Source organism: Corvus cornix, chromosome 9 (assembly GCF_000738735.6).
Source record: "Corvus cornix cornix isolate S_Up_H32 chromosome 9, ASM73873v5, whole genome shotgun sequence".
NCBI classification, from domain to species: Eukaryota; Metazoa; Chordata; class Aves; order Passeriformes; family Corvidae; genus Corvus; species Corvus cornix.
Genome location: NC_046339.1, coordinates 20,474,960 through 20,491,936, shown reverse-complemented (window position 1 = coordinate 20,491,936; position 16,977 = coordinate 20,474,960). Strand labels below are relative to the sequence as shown.

The 16,977-nt window shown below is 44.4% G+C and overlaps 1 protein-coding gene across 1 annotated transcript; it reads left to right on the top strand.

The window, feature by feature from the left end:
* Positions 1-12,949: 12,949 nt before the first annotated feature.
* LOC104693047 (G-protein coupled receptor 55-like) lies at positions 12,950-16,569 on the top strand. The gene is made up of 2 exons (XM_039556624.1): positions 12,950-13,148; positions 15,421-16,569. Exon 2 carries the CDS (start codon positions 15,434-15,436, stop codon positions 16,349-16,351), a length of 918 nt encoding a protein of 305 aa, XP_039412558.1. The 5' UTR covers positions 12,950-13,148; positions 15,421-15,433; the 3' UTR covers positions 16,352-16,569.
* The last annotated feature ends 408 nt before the right edge of the window (positions 16,570-16,977 follow it).

The following is a 16,977-nucleotide window of genomic DNA, read 5'->3' as shown; positions in this document are numbered from 1 at the left end:
AATAATGCTGGACTTTTTGAAAAGTTCTGTTGCCCAAGAAGTCCCTTCTAAAAGACTTTCAACAATGACAACATAAAAAAAGGAAATTCAACTGGTTTAATAGCAAGTAGAGGATCTAATATATGAACTTTTTATAGCCTTCATAATACTGCTTTTATGATGCATGATTTATGAGCTGGAAGGCACCTGAGGGAGGGTCCAAGCCTAGATCCAAGCCCTGTTAGTCTCCAGCCTTCTCACAAGGGGCCACAGTGAGCACAGATGGGCACGAGCCCTGTAGAGCCAGTCCAACATCTTTTCATTATGATTACATACATTAGTTAAAAATATAAACCAGACAGCTTTCCATGTGAGGATGAACAAACACAAAGAAAGCCTAATAAATTTGACTCTAGTAGTTTGTCATATCAAGTAATTTCAAGTGTTCAGGAAACTTCAAAGTGAGAAGAGCAGCCATCTCACTGCCTAAGGTAGCCTCCAGATCACAAAATGAAGCTGAAATGGGCTGGAAGATTGAAACTGATCTTCAGAGAGACATCACCCCAAACCTCACAGTGGTATTTCACTCAAGGGTTATTCTGCAACACCACAGCTTAGCCTGCCTAAAACACATTCAAACAAGAGACAAATGGAGGCTACTCGAAGGTATAGACTTCTGTCTGTCTCATCAAAGCGGTTTGGCTCAGGTTTTCCCCCTCACACTCAGAACATTTTCCACTTTAGACTAATAGCTTTCTCCGAGTCTTGGGTATGCTCTCCATCCTTCCACCCAAACACAAGGAGAAGAGCCATGCAGAGCCAGTGTCCTTTGAGGAACTGGCAAGTCCAGCAGGGGAAAACAGAGCCCACCAGCTCTGTGTACAGACCTCCTGAGGCGACTGTCACCTGCCCTGGGAGCCTGCTCAGCGCCTCGGTGGCAAGTAGCTTGAACAACCCCTTTATGGAGCCAGGGGGATGGCGAGACTTAGGCTGCCACACACCAAAAGGTTTCCCAAGGACTTCCCAAGGCACTGTCTTCACAAAGAGGGGCAGAAATGTGCTTGCCCTGAGCAAACTGGAAAGAAACCTGCCTGTCTGTTATTTACACAACAGTACAAATGGGCAGGCTGGCTTGGCTAGGTTTCAAATTAGTGTTCTTGCTAAACATGTAGAGAAATACAAACTCCACATACACTGCTCTGTCTGCTCTCCTGGCTCTGCCAAAATGCAACTTAAGTAAACCCATGAGACATTCCTGTTAAAGCTAACAGAGAGAAAAGAGAAAGGCTGCAGGTTGTCTGGTCCTATGAGCCATATATTAAAAATTTATATAATTTATCTTTCGTGCAATGTACTAAAATGAAACTCAAGTTTCATTTTGGCACAGCAGTGCCAGTGCTCAGTGTCCCTCTCTAGTTTCCCAGAGGTGCTCTCAGCAGCTCTGTTTCAGAGCTCCATTTTGCCACACTGTAAAGAGCTCACACTGTCTGAGGGAAACAACTGCTCCCACCTCAAGTAATGCCCCGTCCTGCGGTGTCAAATACAGAAATGAGTGAGGGTCCCTCAGCAGTTGCTGAAGAGCTTCTGGCATCTCTAGCTAGCAACTCAATATTTTAACTTCTGGCTTGCCCTCAACAAGAACCAATCTGCCCTCCCCAAGGACAGCAGGGTGCTTGGACATCTGGACTCTCAGATCAGCTCTCTGTGTACTTGGATATCTGTATCCTGCAGATGAAACCACACAGATGCTTATTAAGCTTCTCTGCCACCCCAATCAACTCGTTACTGAAAAAGATGCAGCAAATAATTATGCCAGATGCTATCTGAGCTCTGGAAAGGAGACCACACATGACTGCCCTTGTAGGTTAATGAGAGTTCAAACAACCATTAGTATCTGTATTAATCTACTAATTGCCTGGTGTTACTGGAAAATAATGAAGATTGTGGTGTTTCTCTGATGCCTTTGATCTGTTTATTTGCTAAGTTACTATGGTTCGTTTCCCCTTCGCTTGAGTTGACACTGCCTGGGTAATTTTTCTCAGTATTTCATAGAATCATACCAAAAAAAAAATTAAAAAAAGGGAATATGCCATTTCTTTTAAAAGATCCTAATACCTTCACTTTGAACCTTTTACAGAAAGTGCCTATTCTCTGTTACTACACCAAATCTTATCCAAAGGCAAGCAATTCCAACCCAGCGAAAGCAAGACTTGCTCTCATTTCCTACAGCAGTTGAAAAAGTTGTTGAAACACTGCAAAGTCATCAAAATAACTGCACTGAATTCTTGCAAATATTTGTCCTTCTTTTTCCACTGCACTGAATTGTCTTAGGTGTGCCCAGCACATAAGAGTTCCAGTAAAATCAGAGATCTCTGCATGTTTCCAGCTCTCTCCTTCTAATGTACTGAGCTCACACTGCAAAGCTGAGCCCTGTGACATAATTGCCTTGAAACCATAGATCACTTGGCAGCATAAAATACTGAAATTTGAAGTGTGGTTTGATTCTTTTAGGGTTTTTTTGTTGTTTCTTTTTTCGTGTAACAACAAGCCCTAAGTGTAATAAAGACAACAAAATTGTTAGCAAAAGTATCACCTTTAAAACCTGATTCTCTTCAGGGTCTAGTAGTAAAAACAAAAAGATACCCTGAGAATTAAATCTTTCTCTTGAAAGTAGACAGCATGATTTGTTTCGAGTCACAAACTTCTCTAAATTACTCTAAACCACATTTGCTGAATTTACACAGCAAAACCTTCTGTTCTTTCTTCTCTTTTGACTTCCAGTGCTAGAAATTCAGCTTGGGGAATTCAGCTGGATCATCTCTTCTTTACATATCTCTGTCAAACAAATTCTGTGCCAGCTAAAGTCACCATTTCACCGGTGTTTTCTGTCAACACACGGACAGAAGGAGGGACTAAAGCTGATGCTACAGCCAGAGCCTCCCCAGCAAGGATGCTGACAGCATGAGAACGAGCACATGCTCCCTTTCCATGCTCATGCTGGAATGCAAATGCCTGCTCTCTCTTACATTATTCATTTAGAGCTCAGCCTAATGCTTCAAGTGTCATCACTCACAGATTTCAGTCCAACTGAGTGGGAACTGCCTCTGTGTTGGCCCAATACTGCAGACAGGAGAAAAAGAAAAGCAAAAATATTCTACCTTCAAATAAAAATATTCTGCTGTCTCCTAACTGCACCAAGTACCAGGTCCATTATGTAAAAATGTGTTCATGGTGATTCTTAGGACAGAATTCACTACCACCACTTTCAGCCTCACTCCGGCAAACCAACCAGTGAGAGTTCTCCCATATGGAAAGCTGACAAGATTTAACATCGAATTTTTCAACAAAGAACATACATCATGCACTGTCTCTCAGCAGCCTTCTGCCCCCAAAACACCCTTGGCCACAAAAGCCATGGTTTGATTTTTCTGTCACCCACATTTAAGCTGCTGTCTCTTACTTGCTGCTGCATTCTTCCTGCAGTTTGACCCTTGTAAAAATCCAGAAGTATCACCAGATAAATCCTTCATCCTGTTTGTGCCCAGCTCACCCACTGATGGAAACTTTTTTCAATGCCAACACCAAATGTCTTCAAAAATTAATTAGAGCTCAGTGTGGCTGATTCCATGACCAGACTCTTCCAGTGACAAAAGTTACATCCACACCAGGGTCTCACCATCATTAGTCTGGTCTACGAGACCTTGCTTTTTCAGTTGTCACTATAAAAGGAGCAGTCAGCTGTTTTCTCAATTCCTCTGATTGGAAGGAGAAGAGGGCCCCCATGAGCTTCAGTAAGATCTGTAAATGCCGAAAGGTCAGAGATACTTTATCAAGAGGCACCTCAGTTTTAAAATAATGTCAGACTATTGTAAGTTGCAAAGTATTTCTAAAATAGTTGATTTTTTTTAAGAGTTGGTATCTGCAGAGTTGGGCTTTTTGCTTTTTCTTACTGTAACTAGAATTCAGAAACCAAAAGTCTCACCCAAAGATCTACAAACACCATCTATCAAGATCAGAAGGGTCACTCAGCTTTTTCAACCATCTGGACATGAAGTCACAGCCAAATTTTAGGCATTGTCATTAAATGGGCAGGTCCTTTTGGGCAGGCTGCCAGCAGCTGTGGGGCTGCACCTGGGGAGCAGCATGGGGAGCCAGGTACCTGGGCAGGTCTGCAGCCAGGCCAGGGCTCCAGCAAAGCAGGAGCTTGGGTGGAAGTGTCCCCCAACTCTGCCTCATGTTGCTCCTCCACAGCAGCCTGATTTTGCGTTGCAGATCATCTCAGACACCCACTGCCAAGTGTCACTTGAGGAAGAGGTTTGTAGATGAGGAAGATGTTGCAGAGCCCCTTGGGCCATGACAGTGACACTCATGCCTGAGCTGTGGTCCTTTTAAACATGCCGCTAGTTTAAACCCAACAGCAGGCTCTTATGAATCATCAGGTGCTGACATTTTTTTTCAAATTGTCAGAGATTTTAACTCCACTCTTTCACGTGGTTGCATATTTCTCTAACACAAGCACAGGCTGGAGGGCAGCGCTGAAGCTGGGGCCTGTTGAAAGCTGGTCCCTAAAGGACAGCATACGTACCACACACACACTGCATTGACAAGACCTGGCACACAGCTGCAAACTAATCCCTTTGCAAAGGTCAGAAAGTCAGACAAATACATATATTGGAAAGCAATATAAATAAACCACTCTCTGTTCCCCATCACCACAGGCAGCTGAGGACTGGTAGTGATCCAGAGCAGCTTCAGTCTCTCAGCAAGTCCAAATTTTGGGCTAGTTCTGCTCTTCAACAAAAACGTTAAATTTTCAAGTGGTTGTACTATCTAAAGTACCAAATACATTGCAATCCTTCTCCAGGTCCTAAAATAATAGCAATTACTCTAAATTTTAACATTCTGGGCAACATGTTTTTTGTCCCTGACCATGGCCTTGGCTGAAATTCAAACCCTCTTCCATTCTTGAACTTTGCACCTAAATTTTGGCTCCTCAGCATTGCCTTTCAGTTCTCAAAACTGGTTTGTGGCTCACTTGCTTAAACTGAATAAGATTCCTTACAAAACTTTCTACTTTGCTTGTCCTCTTACCTCCACCTAAAGTAGGAAGTTATCCCCAGGCAGGGAAAGGAGAGCCATCCCTGTAGCACCCACAATGGTCACCCCAAGCAGCCATCCCCCATCTCCTGCCCTGCAGCATCCTCTGCCTTCTTCCACTTTGTGTTATTACCCTCCCTGGCAGTCACCTGTCCACAGAGCTCCTTTCCCAGGTTTGATGCTTGCCAGCAAGCCACAGCTGGGACTCTTCTGAGAATCTGCCCCAGCCTTCCCTCAGCAGTGAGAAAAGGCTGCTTTTTCCTGTACATTGAAAGCTGTGGGATTGAGTCACATTTCTTCTCATGTCAGAGAGCTGAGAGACTGAAGATCTTGTGTACATCTGGAGCCTGAGCATATGGTGCTAAGTTAAAGATGAAGAACTGGGGGTAAAGAAATGACTGACACGCAACATGAAAAGAACACAAACATGAAAGCCCTGCCTGGGTTTCCTTCTGGTTGAGAGGTTCACTGCACAGCACCCAGACCCTGCTCAGTCACCTGCCCAAGTTTGCCTTCAGCAGTGCAATGTAGCCTGTGTCCTGAACCTTAGAGAAGACAGACCTATATGAAACAAAACACCTTTAAATACTGAGAGCACCTTAAAATACAGCCCTTCACCACTGGCAGAGAGATTTCTGAAGCAGAGATCACCCATCTCTGAGCGTGGCTCACCAGGAGGAAGGCACAGCACGGCAATAAGGCTCCCACAGAGCCAGAGCCCCTTCTCTGTTGGGCAGCAGCTGGCCCCTGGCTCCCCTGGCAGCTGGCGTGAGGCTAAAGGCAAGCTGGGCTTCCTCAGTGGTTGTGCACCACAGAACTGCTTGACCTGGCTGCGAAAACTCAGCTGAATGCAAACCAAAACCCAGCACTCATACTCCTTTTGTGGTTCCGATATATACAAAAAATATTGTGTTGGTGTAACCAGCATTAAGTTAACAAATATAACAGCATCCCATACCTTCCCCCCCCCCCCGGCACCTTGTCACTTACATGCTGTTAAGACCAGGCTGAAAATCTCTGTCCTGCTGAGTAGCCACTGCCCCTTCCTGGGGTGCCTTGGACATTGGTGTGGGAGGTGCTACTGAGCAGAAGAGTAATAAGCCATAATTATATAGTGAATCCATTTGTTTAGGGGAGAATTACAATTAAATTTACATGTGTGGGTTTCCCTCCAAACATATATCTTCTCCTCAATCCAGAATCATAAGAGCTCTCCTATACAGAAATGGTCAGTAGTTCTTAGTTTGATAAACCAGGTCAGGTTAAAAGCACAACAAATAGTTACTCTTTTTAACTACTCGAGAGGAACAAATTTTAAACCACCAGTTACAGTTTCAGGCAGAGATTTGGCCGACATGAGGCAGGCTACGTATACGTCATTAAACTGCAGTTCTGGAAACTTGGACTCATCTTCATCTCAAATTTGATCTGACTTTTCACAAGTTTATGAGATCAGAAAGAATGGAAGAAACAATATTCTGGATGCTGGAACAATTTACTCCAAAGAAGCAGGTGTCAATGCTGAAAAACATGAACCAACCATCATCTCTGCAAAAACCAGATTATGGTAAGAATATTAAAAAAAATAAAGATCTCGCAGTCAAAGAAAAAGATATTCTAACACTTTCTCCCTCTCCCCACTCAATTCAGATCACAAGCCAGACTGATAAATCAGCATCAGTGTTATAGCCCTCTTTAGTATTGCTTCAGTGGTTGTGGTTATTTACAAAAAAATACCAGTGAAATTTTATGCTAAAATATTTAAATACTTGACTTTAGAACCGCTTACCAGGAAAACAACAGGAAAAGGATGTGGCCTGATAAATGCTTCTAACATCTTCATCAGTGCCATATATTTATTCATAGGAATTTGATTTCACTGAAAGCTAATAAGTGTGAGAAGTCTGAAGTGCAGGCATGTCGCAGTACCAAATGAGCAGCAATCAAGCTCCATTTTCAGGAAGGAAGACAGGCCTTTTTTAACTCACAGTGAATGTTGTCCACTAAAAACCCTTTAAACCTTTCAGTGAAGGGGCATTTTAAAAAGGCACAGAACGGTGCAGGCTCAGTCTCTGCACACCAGCCCTCTGAGGGAAGCAAGCCAGCAGAAAGAGGAGGGGGGAGATGGCACGAGGGAGAGGGCAGGAGCAGCAGGGAGAGGGCAGGAGCAGCAGCTTCTTCTTTTGATTGAAACCCAGCCTGTGGAGCCACTGGGGACTACATCTCCAACTTTGCATGCATAGATAGCATCCTGTAGATGCAGAGGCTGGCACGAACCTCTCCCTGCCCTATTTCACACAGCCTCACCCTAACTGAACTATTATTGAAATTAAACAGAAAGACTGAAAGATTCAAATTAATTACTGATCACATACATACAAAACATGACAGGAAATGCAATGTTGTCATTTAATACCTCTTTCGCTTGTTACTACATACTATCAACACAGTTTCAACACTTACCACCAGAGAGCAGTTAATTCTGAATAGGAAAGGGCAGGCCAACAAGTTTTTTGGAAGAATGTAGGACTTCTAGAAGGGTGTGAACATCCAGCCATGATTGATGCAATGTTGTCTCTCCTGGGCTGCAGACAGAGCTGCGCCCCAGGAAGGAACAGGCGAAAAACAGTGTGTTGGCCTTGGATATCTGGATTTGGGAAACTGCACTCCATTTCAGATGTCTTGTATAACCTTTTGAAAATCCTTCTTATTATTTCTGCTTCAATTCCCCACAAGTAAAATGGAAAAAAAAAAAAAAAAACCAGACCCTCCCTATGCCAGCAGGATGAGACCAGAACAGGTACGTTGAGAAGAGGACAAAAAACCCCAACTTTGGCTGTGCCCAGCAAGCAAAGCCTGTCATGGTGCATTGAGATGTCCTGTGCAGAAATTTAAATCACTCTAAATCGCCCTAAAAGTGGTGTGTCCAGGCACAAACACCACACCTCATCAGCACAGCACTCAGCAGGGGTAATTTTTGATAATCAGCTTGTAACATTTGCAAAGCACCAAACTGATGTGTCCAACTATGCATACAACAGGAGGAAAGTGATTTTCATTAGCAGCCAAATTCTCTGTGTGCTCTACTACTGGTGATAAAAAAGTTAAACTTTACTAGTAAATCATGATATCATAAATACATGCATTGCTGCTGGCCTGCTAACCTCGAAATAGACTGTGAGTTGATGTTTCGCACAACAATGGTACACAGACTTTAAATAATGGAGCAGAACAAAGAGAAAGGAAAATGAATTCTAGTAAAAACATTCTTTTAAAGTTTCCCTTTTTCCTCCCAAGCAGATCTTTTGAAAACATACAATTTTGTAAGATTATTTCCTTTGAGGAATATCTTATCTATAGAAATTCAGGAAAATGTAGATTTGTCAGATCCTCACTGCTGTCTCTGCATCTCTAACTAATTAATCTCTTAATGCTACTTATCTAAACTTGTTTTCTGTCTTTCTGCTACCACAGGAACACTGGAAATCATGATTCAGCTGCCAACCTGAGTTTTTCTCTTAACACAGTTTTTAACTCTTCCCCTAAACATCCACTGCTGGCTCTAGTCAAAGACAGAACACCACTTGAGACACACTTTTTCTCTTGCCAAAAATGACTCTTAGGTTCTTCTTCTGTTCATTATTTTCTTGTAATGAAATGACATTCAATGACCTCCCTTCCCCGCCACGGGGCTGCTGTAAATACATCTGGCAGTTTCTCACAGGCACACTGTGACATTACACAGGTCCCAGAAACCAGGCAAGGAAAACTGACTTTTCCTATTAAGAAGAAATGGAACCATGAGATGTGGGCTCTGATTGAAACTCCTGTGGTCACTACAGGGCGCACCAGAAGGATGCAGTTCCTTGGCCATATGAACAGCCCAGCTGGCTCAAAATGAGTGCAAGAGCCTTTTGGAAAGGAGGTCCAACTGTGCAGTTATTTTCCTAGAGCTGTGTGTGCAATTCACAACTGTGAAAAATAAAATGAGATCTTGGTCATCTTCAGTAACTGATTTTTTTTTTCCACCTTGCAGAATTCCAGCTGAAGTGCCTCTCTGATCTTGCCAGGTCAGTCATATGGTTTGGAAGTTTGCATGATCTCTCAGGAAATAGCTGATTTGCGAAAATCCTGTCTCAAGTCTTTCAAAAGTAATGATAATTTGAAGACCAGTATAGCTAATTAAGTAGAAAAAAAATACCTTAGAAGTGTCAAAATGACTCAGCCATTAGGCAGAAGAGACACATAGGCTGTGATGTGTTACGCAGGGCCCTCAGCTGGGGTGCATGAGCCTTGCTCTGCGGAGCTAGAGAACAAACAAAAGTGCAAAAATCTGCAACATAAGAGGCAGACCTCCACCAGTTTTAAATTTCACCACTCTCAGGGCACTGAGATGGAAAATATCTACCCTGCTGATCTGGACTCAGAAGTCCCACAGGAGCATCCCCAGCTGATTTCTCTGTGGAAACTGAGACATGTCTCTCAAAAAATACTACATCAGTTCAACACTAAGCATGTCAAAGAGCCAGACTGGCTCACCTGCTCTCCCAGGTAGCAGGTTTAACTCCTCCAGCACTGAAAGGACCCTTGTTCCCTGGGGCACTCTTGCACAGCCAAGGTTGGCTGGTGCCTCCCTCAATCTTTCCAGAGGACACTGAACATCAGTGACAAGGCCATTGCTTGAGGTCAGACCATAGTATTGGCACAGCAGCTTCCCTGCCCTGGCCCCTTGGCCCCACCAGCCACACACAGTCAGTCCTTGTGGCCACTTCCTCCACAGAAAAGCTTCATTTCAGCTGTTCCTGTTCTTTGGTCTTCTCCACCCATAACCATCAGAGCTTTTGGCTCTCCCCCTGGCTCATCATTACAGGGCGAGGGTGCTGGGGCAAACAGAGCCAGGGAGGACAAGGAGCTTAGTCCTTGGCTGGTAGGGACAGGTTGGGACAAACTGTCTGAGCTACGTGATAAGCTGTTCCTCCTGGTGACAAACCACAGACAGACAGACAGACACATGGCAGGGCTGAAGCCGAGTTTCTCATTTCTCCTGTAACCACGAGATGGAGCAACTCAGTTACAAACAGTTCTGCAGAGCCACCAGATGAAGGTGGTGGGGCGTTTCATCCCAGTTCTGGCTCGCCCAGAGGCTGCAGGCAGTTCTGGATGACAGCAGTGGATGCTCTCTCTTCTCAAGCAGGGCAAATACTTTTCTCACTGGTTAGACTCTGATTTAAATAATGAAAAAACCTCACCACGTCTTCACTGCACAGCCCTGTGCAATGGTTACTGACGTCCTAAACTGGAAGGCTGACAGCAGCATCAGCCCCATGCTGACACTTCCCATGAGCCAGGACTGACAGCAGGAGAGCTGGGACCATGGGGGTGGCTGGCACAGCCCAGCACTGCAAAGAGAAGGTTGGCCTTAAGGCACAGGGAATCAGCAGAACTTCACTGGTTGCCACTGAGGGATGTGTGTGTGGCCTGAAGGTGAGGTCTGTGTGGCCTGAAGGTGAGGTCTGTGTGACAGCAGCAATACGGCAAAGTCCTCAATAGTAATGGAAAAATGCATGTGAAGCAGCTCCTTCATCAGGAAAAAGGCACAAGATGATGCATTCAGCATCTGAAATCACGTGAAACAGGAGGTGCTTCCCACACTGGTGGCATTGGTGACACACACGGAAGTGTCAAGGACAGAGGAGAACATGCAGAGGTGGCCCTCTTCTCCCAAGTCTCCAAGAAAAGGGACCCACACTTGGACTTGGGGACTTTGTGAAGAGACACATCCCATTAGCACAGAGCAGAGCCTGTGTTGAGAACAGAAAGGTACCTTGGCTGCCCACTGCTTTCTCCCCCCTGCATCCCAAGTAAGCTATTAATTAACAGTGTGAGAGTCCTTCATGGCCTATCCCAGCCTTTCCATTGTGCTGCTCACTCAGATTCGTTTTACCCTCTCCATCAGCCCTCAGCATGACACTTTTTCATCCATTCCATTTTGAAGGGAGAGGAGCCTTCACACCTTGTCCCAAGTGCATTTGTACCCCCCATGCATGCCTTCCCAGCCATTTCTCCTTGTACTCTTCCCTGAAAAACTCACATGGATACTGCTGGAAAAAAAAGCAGATCACTCACTGGTGGTGGCCAGACTAACCCTGACACTGCTGCTTCCTCATCCTACCTTTTCCAAAGCATCTTTTTCCAGATGTGTAGTATCACGGGGCTCTGTGCAGCAAGGGGACACCTTGCCTGGGACACCTGGTTCGGGCCAGCCTCCAGCAAGATGGGCAGTGCTCAGGTGGCTCAGAACATGAGAGTCAAAGACAAAATGAGGCAAAAGAAAAAGCACCAAGTGTGTGAGGGGAAAATCTTTGATGCCTTAAGAGGCCTCCCAGAAACAGACTGGACAGGAGTAAAGGAATAAAATAGGTATTTATTTGAAAGGCCTTCAAAGGTACACCCTGGGAGCCACAGGCTATTGTCAAAAATGGACCCCAAGACAGACGACAGGTCACGAGTTCTTCACACCTTTATAGGTTTGGTTCATTTGCATATCAGGGTTAATTCTCCAATTAAAGCTTCAGTTCAATGATGTAATTTCCCCTTCACTTGCTCCCTTTTGAAGCTCTTTGGATTACACTTTTTGGGCTAGGTCAGTCTGGGTGACCTTGGAGAGCAGGCCCAGAGAGGCTTTGTATGTCTACTTTGTTATGTCTTTGTTATGTCTAGCACAAGTGAGCAGAAATTAGCAAGCTACAAGAAACCTCAGAGTTACACTCTAAGCAGTACGGAATCAGGAAAATATAAAAGTTAAAACCTAGGCATCACCGCGAGTGGGAAGAGAGAGCACCTGCTCTGAGCGTTGGTGGGAGTTTCAGAACTGGCATCTGCAAACCCCAGAGCAGGGCAGGAGCACAGAGAGCGCTCTGGCAGCGGAGCTGACGTCCCTGCTGACGGCAGCCCTGCTTCCCACCACCCAGGCCGGCCCAGCCTCAAATACCTCTTCATGGTGGTGGTGGTGCCTGCACTGCGTGTGGGTTTTTGCTCACATCCAGAATGCAACCATGGTCACAAGACCACCACAGGATACACAGAACTGAAACCTAGCTGAGAAATGAGATAAGGTATTATTCACTCAAACTTGTATTGTTTTTTCCTTTGGTGATGTTTCTTTCTTTTTTTTAAATAGAGTCATTTCAACTAAAATACCATGGGGAAACCCCAAGGGACTATTTCTTCTCTCATCTCCTATCCCCCATCTCTTTCACAGATGCACAGTTTTAATTTAGCCAATATAATCCTCGGTTTTGAAATTTAAGGAGTATGCAGAAGACCAAGCAAAACTACATCTGTGGCCTTTCTTTCCTTTTTTGGAAAGAACACTGCAAACATGCACACAATGGCAAAAACCTCACCTTTTTTCCCCTCCCTGCCTGAAAAAAATCACCACCTGATACTCTCCATGGGTATATTCCCTACTCCCTAGGAGTATAAACAGATCTAAGAGTAACCCTTGACTCTTTGAAACACCAAGTTGAAGTGAACATACCAGATCACCACTGAAAATCAGCAATCTCCTTTTCCTTTCTGATATCATGAAAAGTAAGGGAAAAAATGACAGCGATAGCTCAGGATTTAGATCAAAGCACATTTTGACAACTAACACTCTACCCATGGATGCTATGTACAATCAATAAAATCCTGTACTGGAGAAAAAAAAAAACGAACAGAGAAAGGTCTGTAGTGCCAGAGTTTCTTTCTGTGTTACCAGAACCTTGTCTTAACGGGTGACTCATGGTGATGTTAGTCTCACAGAGCCACGTATTTACATCCTTAAATGAGCTGTGTGACATCCTATGTACATAGTCCCTGCACGCAGACACAGCGTGGGGAGGCCGGTGCTGTAATGGAAATCTGTGATGAAACAAAAAGCAGCAGCACTTGGTGATTTCTGACATTCTGACCAGCAGCTGCTTTGCATGCAGCTCACTCTGCTGCCTTAAAAGAAAACACAAGACTCCAGAATTCTACAAGCTGAGAAGGAAAAAAAGTCAACAACCTTAGCAAGAGACAGCCCAAAGGTAAGCCGACAAGAAATATTTCACTATACCAAAACCTTGGCTTAAAAGCTTTCCTCTTGTCACAAGATCGGAAAACTAAATATATTTTATGTAACTTGCATTGCTTAAAGCATAGCTAACTTTTTTAATGACTGAACAAAGCTGCCCTTTGAATTTATGCTTTAAATAATATTTTTCTGTTAATTTTTAATAAATCTGCACAACAGACCCTAGTCTGAAATATCTTTTAATCATAAGTAGAATTTTCTTAGTTAAACATCTTGCTGAGAAGCTGAAATTCTATTTCTCTAGACCCAGAATTTCCTAGACACACTATCTAACAAATTAAAAACAAGACTGAAGGAAAAGGAAAGTAGTAATGAAATCTCCTACAGAGGCATTGAAGTATAGAACTTTGTCAGTATTTACTACTTTTTAGAAATTCCTTAATTAACTTTTCCTCCCTTTGGCTCTCAGTAGTGGGCTCCCTCCCAGCATCAGACTCCCAGTGCTTCACTCGTGAAGGTGACCCAGCAGGAGAGCAGCATGCTGGGTGTCCAAGCCTAGGTCACCTTATGTCATCAGTGAAAACCCCTTGTCGGTCATGGACATCAGTGAAAACCCCTTGTCATCAGTGAAAACCCCTTGTCGGTCATGGACCACCAGAATTCGGAGCTTTGGGGACCCAGCCCAGCTCCCACCAAACTCTACAGCCCCGTGCTGTGAGCAGGTTTAACTCCCAGACAGTGAACAACCCGCAGCATAGCAAGGAGTGCTTCTCCTCCCCCGCCTCTCGGAGCCCCAAACGCTTCACAAGCTCAGGCTTTCATGTCCTTTGCCATTTGGGTGAGGAAATGTCACTTTCTTCCCCCAGGCTCCCCTTGGTCCCTCGCAGCGCGCAGCAGAGCAGGCACTCCTGGCAGAGCTCCGCCCCACTGAGCCCTGTCCCCCCAACACCTCCCGGGCAGTGCTGCTCTGCAAGGAGGCTTGTTCAAGGTGCATTTCTTACTTCTGTCTAAGCTAGTAATTTATAGAATCATTTACCTGCCATTCCTGCGTCCTTAAGGAGTAAAGAACTAAATTTCCTTTCTACTGATCTTAATCTCACTCGAAGAGATCTTAATCCCTCAAACCACAGCGAGGGAGAGTTTATCTGTGAAATACTCAGGGGGGTGACTTGGTCTGCAGAACAGAAACTTTGACTACTCAGTTGACAAATCTGAAATGGAACAGCATCAGAATCAGCAATTCATGTAGGAAAGACACTGGTTTGAAGTAAAAACTAGAGAACAGCAGGAAAAAGTAATTTCTGGGTGCTGACAGAAAGATCTCTGACAGACTTTATTTACTGGTTACATTTGCTGTCACGGGAACTGGCTGGAGGAAAGGATCAGGTATTCCTGGGCATTTGCATTTTTAAGTGACTACAGCATTGCAGAAACCAATGAGCACCTTCCTAGTTCTTATCAGGAGAGTCTGAGGGCAGGATCAAGCCAGAACCCTTCCTCTAAAGAAGATAATTACTTCATGACCCCAGCTCAGAAAGTGCCTGCCTCAACACTTTTAGTCCCCTCTTTGCAGAGGAAAATCCAGCTGCATGTTTCCTGTTACCCTGGTCTCTGCTCTGGTAAGTCTGGCTGATTTAGACAAAATCTCATCCTTCTCCTAAAGACTTAACCTCTGCTAGAAATAGCCTATTGGAAGCTTCCTGCCTGCAGCTTTTAGACAGCTTTTAGAAGGGCCAGAGGTACTCACAGTCCCTCTTTGCGCAGGGATGGTGGGAGAGGGTGCAGGATGGCAGTGACTGTATGGGATCTTCACATTAATAAATGTGGGAGACCCTTATGTTCTCGGCTCCCCAAGATCTCTTTTGATAGTTTGATGCAGGAAACCGGATCCAAGTAATTGTTTCCACCCTCACAATCCAATAAACCCTAAAATCAGGGTCTGCTACCTTGTTTCTGCAGAGATTGAATCTCTCCAAGGAGATGGTGCAGCTGCATACTCTGCCCTGCCTAAATTACAGGACAGCACAGTCTGGGGTAACAGGTAACAGTGTGAGTGAGGCTTGGACACCAGAAAGCCCTATCCCCACCTGGAGGTACAACCTTGCCCCAGAATCATTGGCACTGAGCAGCTCCGTGCTACCGGGAGCTGCAATTCAGCACACAGCAGCCCAAGAGGGGAAAAAAGCATTTCCAAGACTGTGGACACATAGAGACCTCATTGGCCTTTGTACTGTGTCATATACGTGATCTTCATCCCTCCTTGTGGTGATTTTCTTCTCTTCCAGCATACCTGGAGATATGAATGACACCCATGGCAAAGGCAATATCAGTGCTACTGTGGAGCTGTTCCAGCTCATCATGTACACACCCACTTTCATCCTGGGATTGCTGTTCAACATAATGGCTCTGTGGTTCCTGTTTTTTAAGGTTAAAAAGCTGTCAGAATCTACAGTCTACATGATAGCCCTTATATTCCTGGATACTTTGCTGTTGTTTACTCTTCCTTTTAAAATCATTTCCTACCACCTTCAGGACAACTGGAACTTGGGGTCTGTGTTTTGCTCTACCTTGGAGAGTCTTTACTTTGTAAACATGTATGGCAGCATCCTCATCTCCCTGTGCATCTGCGTGGACCGGTACATTGCTATCCAGTACCCTTTCATGGCCCTCACCCTCAGATCCATCAAGAAAGCTGCCATGGTCTGTGCTCTCATCTGCCTGGGCACCTCTGTGGGGACAGTCTCTACTTTCCAACTGCATGGAAAGGGCCACAACATTTCATCCTGCTTCCATAACTTCTCCAAGAGCACATGGGAAAACACAGGCCTGTTCAGCACCTTGGAGATCATCTTCTTTGGCAGCATGGCAGCCATGACTTTCTGCACTGCCCAAACTGTCAGGTGCCTGAGAAAGCACAGAAACCCAGACAACCCCCAAACACACAGCACTAGAGCAGAAAGGATAGTGGTGACAAACCTGGTTGCCTTTTTGGTGTGTTTCACACCTTATCACGTGGCATACTTCATGTACTTTTTGGTGAAGAACAACATCATCCACATCAGTTTTCAACAAGTGCTACGAAACACTGTTCAGGTCACTCTTTGCTGGGCAAACCTGAACTGCTGTCTTGATGGGGCGTGTTATTATTTTGTTTTAAAGGAGTCCTTGGAAGACCCATTGCAAAACAGTGAAAAAAGAGCCATGCAAAAGCCTTGATTTATATACTGCATGTTCATTACTTGGGATGATGTGTGGAGAGGCTTTTGTGGAAAGTACAGGGTTCTGAACTTCTTGCCTAAGCAATTTGCTTTAAATATTCACATCTGAAAATATTTCCTAGAAACCAGAACTATGTCCATTTCCAGGAGACTGTACCTAACATTTTTTATATCTTCCCATAATGTTTTCTGTTATTATTTATGGGTAAAAAGAAATTTCATTATTCATATAAATAGTAATGCATATTTCTTTGGATGTGATTCTTCTTTACTTGGAAAAGAAAAAAATGTTCACTTACATGTGGTACCATATTTCAGCTTCCCTGTCCACACTGTACCTGCAAACCTTCCTCAAAACTTTAGTCACTACAGACTTGGTCTGTTAAGAAACAAAGACTTGAAGTTCATGGTAGAAAGCTTCAGACTAAATTCTGTTGCCACCCCTGTCCTGGTCATGTACACTTGTACTCACATACATGCACCTGTCGGGTTTAGGCTTGCACATGCTCTTTATAAAAAAAAATAAGGATTGTAATTCTAAATGCAAAGACAGCTTTAGGTTCACATGGGTATAGCAAGATCTCCATGTCATTCCTCCACTGGTTGACTTGCTCTGCAAGCAGC

Bases quoted from the DNA above. Each gene is read 5' to 3' on its own strand.
- LOC104693047 (XM_039556624.1), top strand. From the start codon at position 15,434: ATGAATGACACCCATGGCAAAGGCAATATCAGTGCTACTGTGGAGCTG.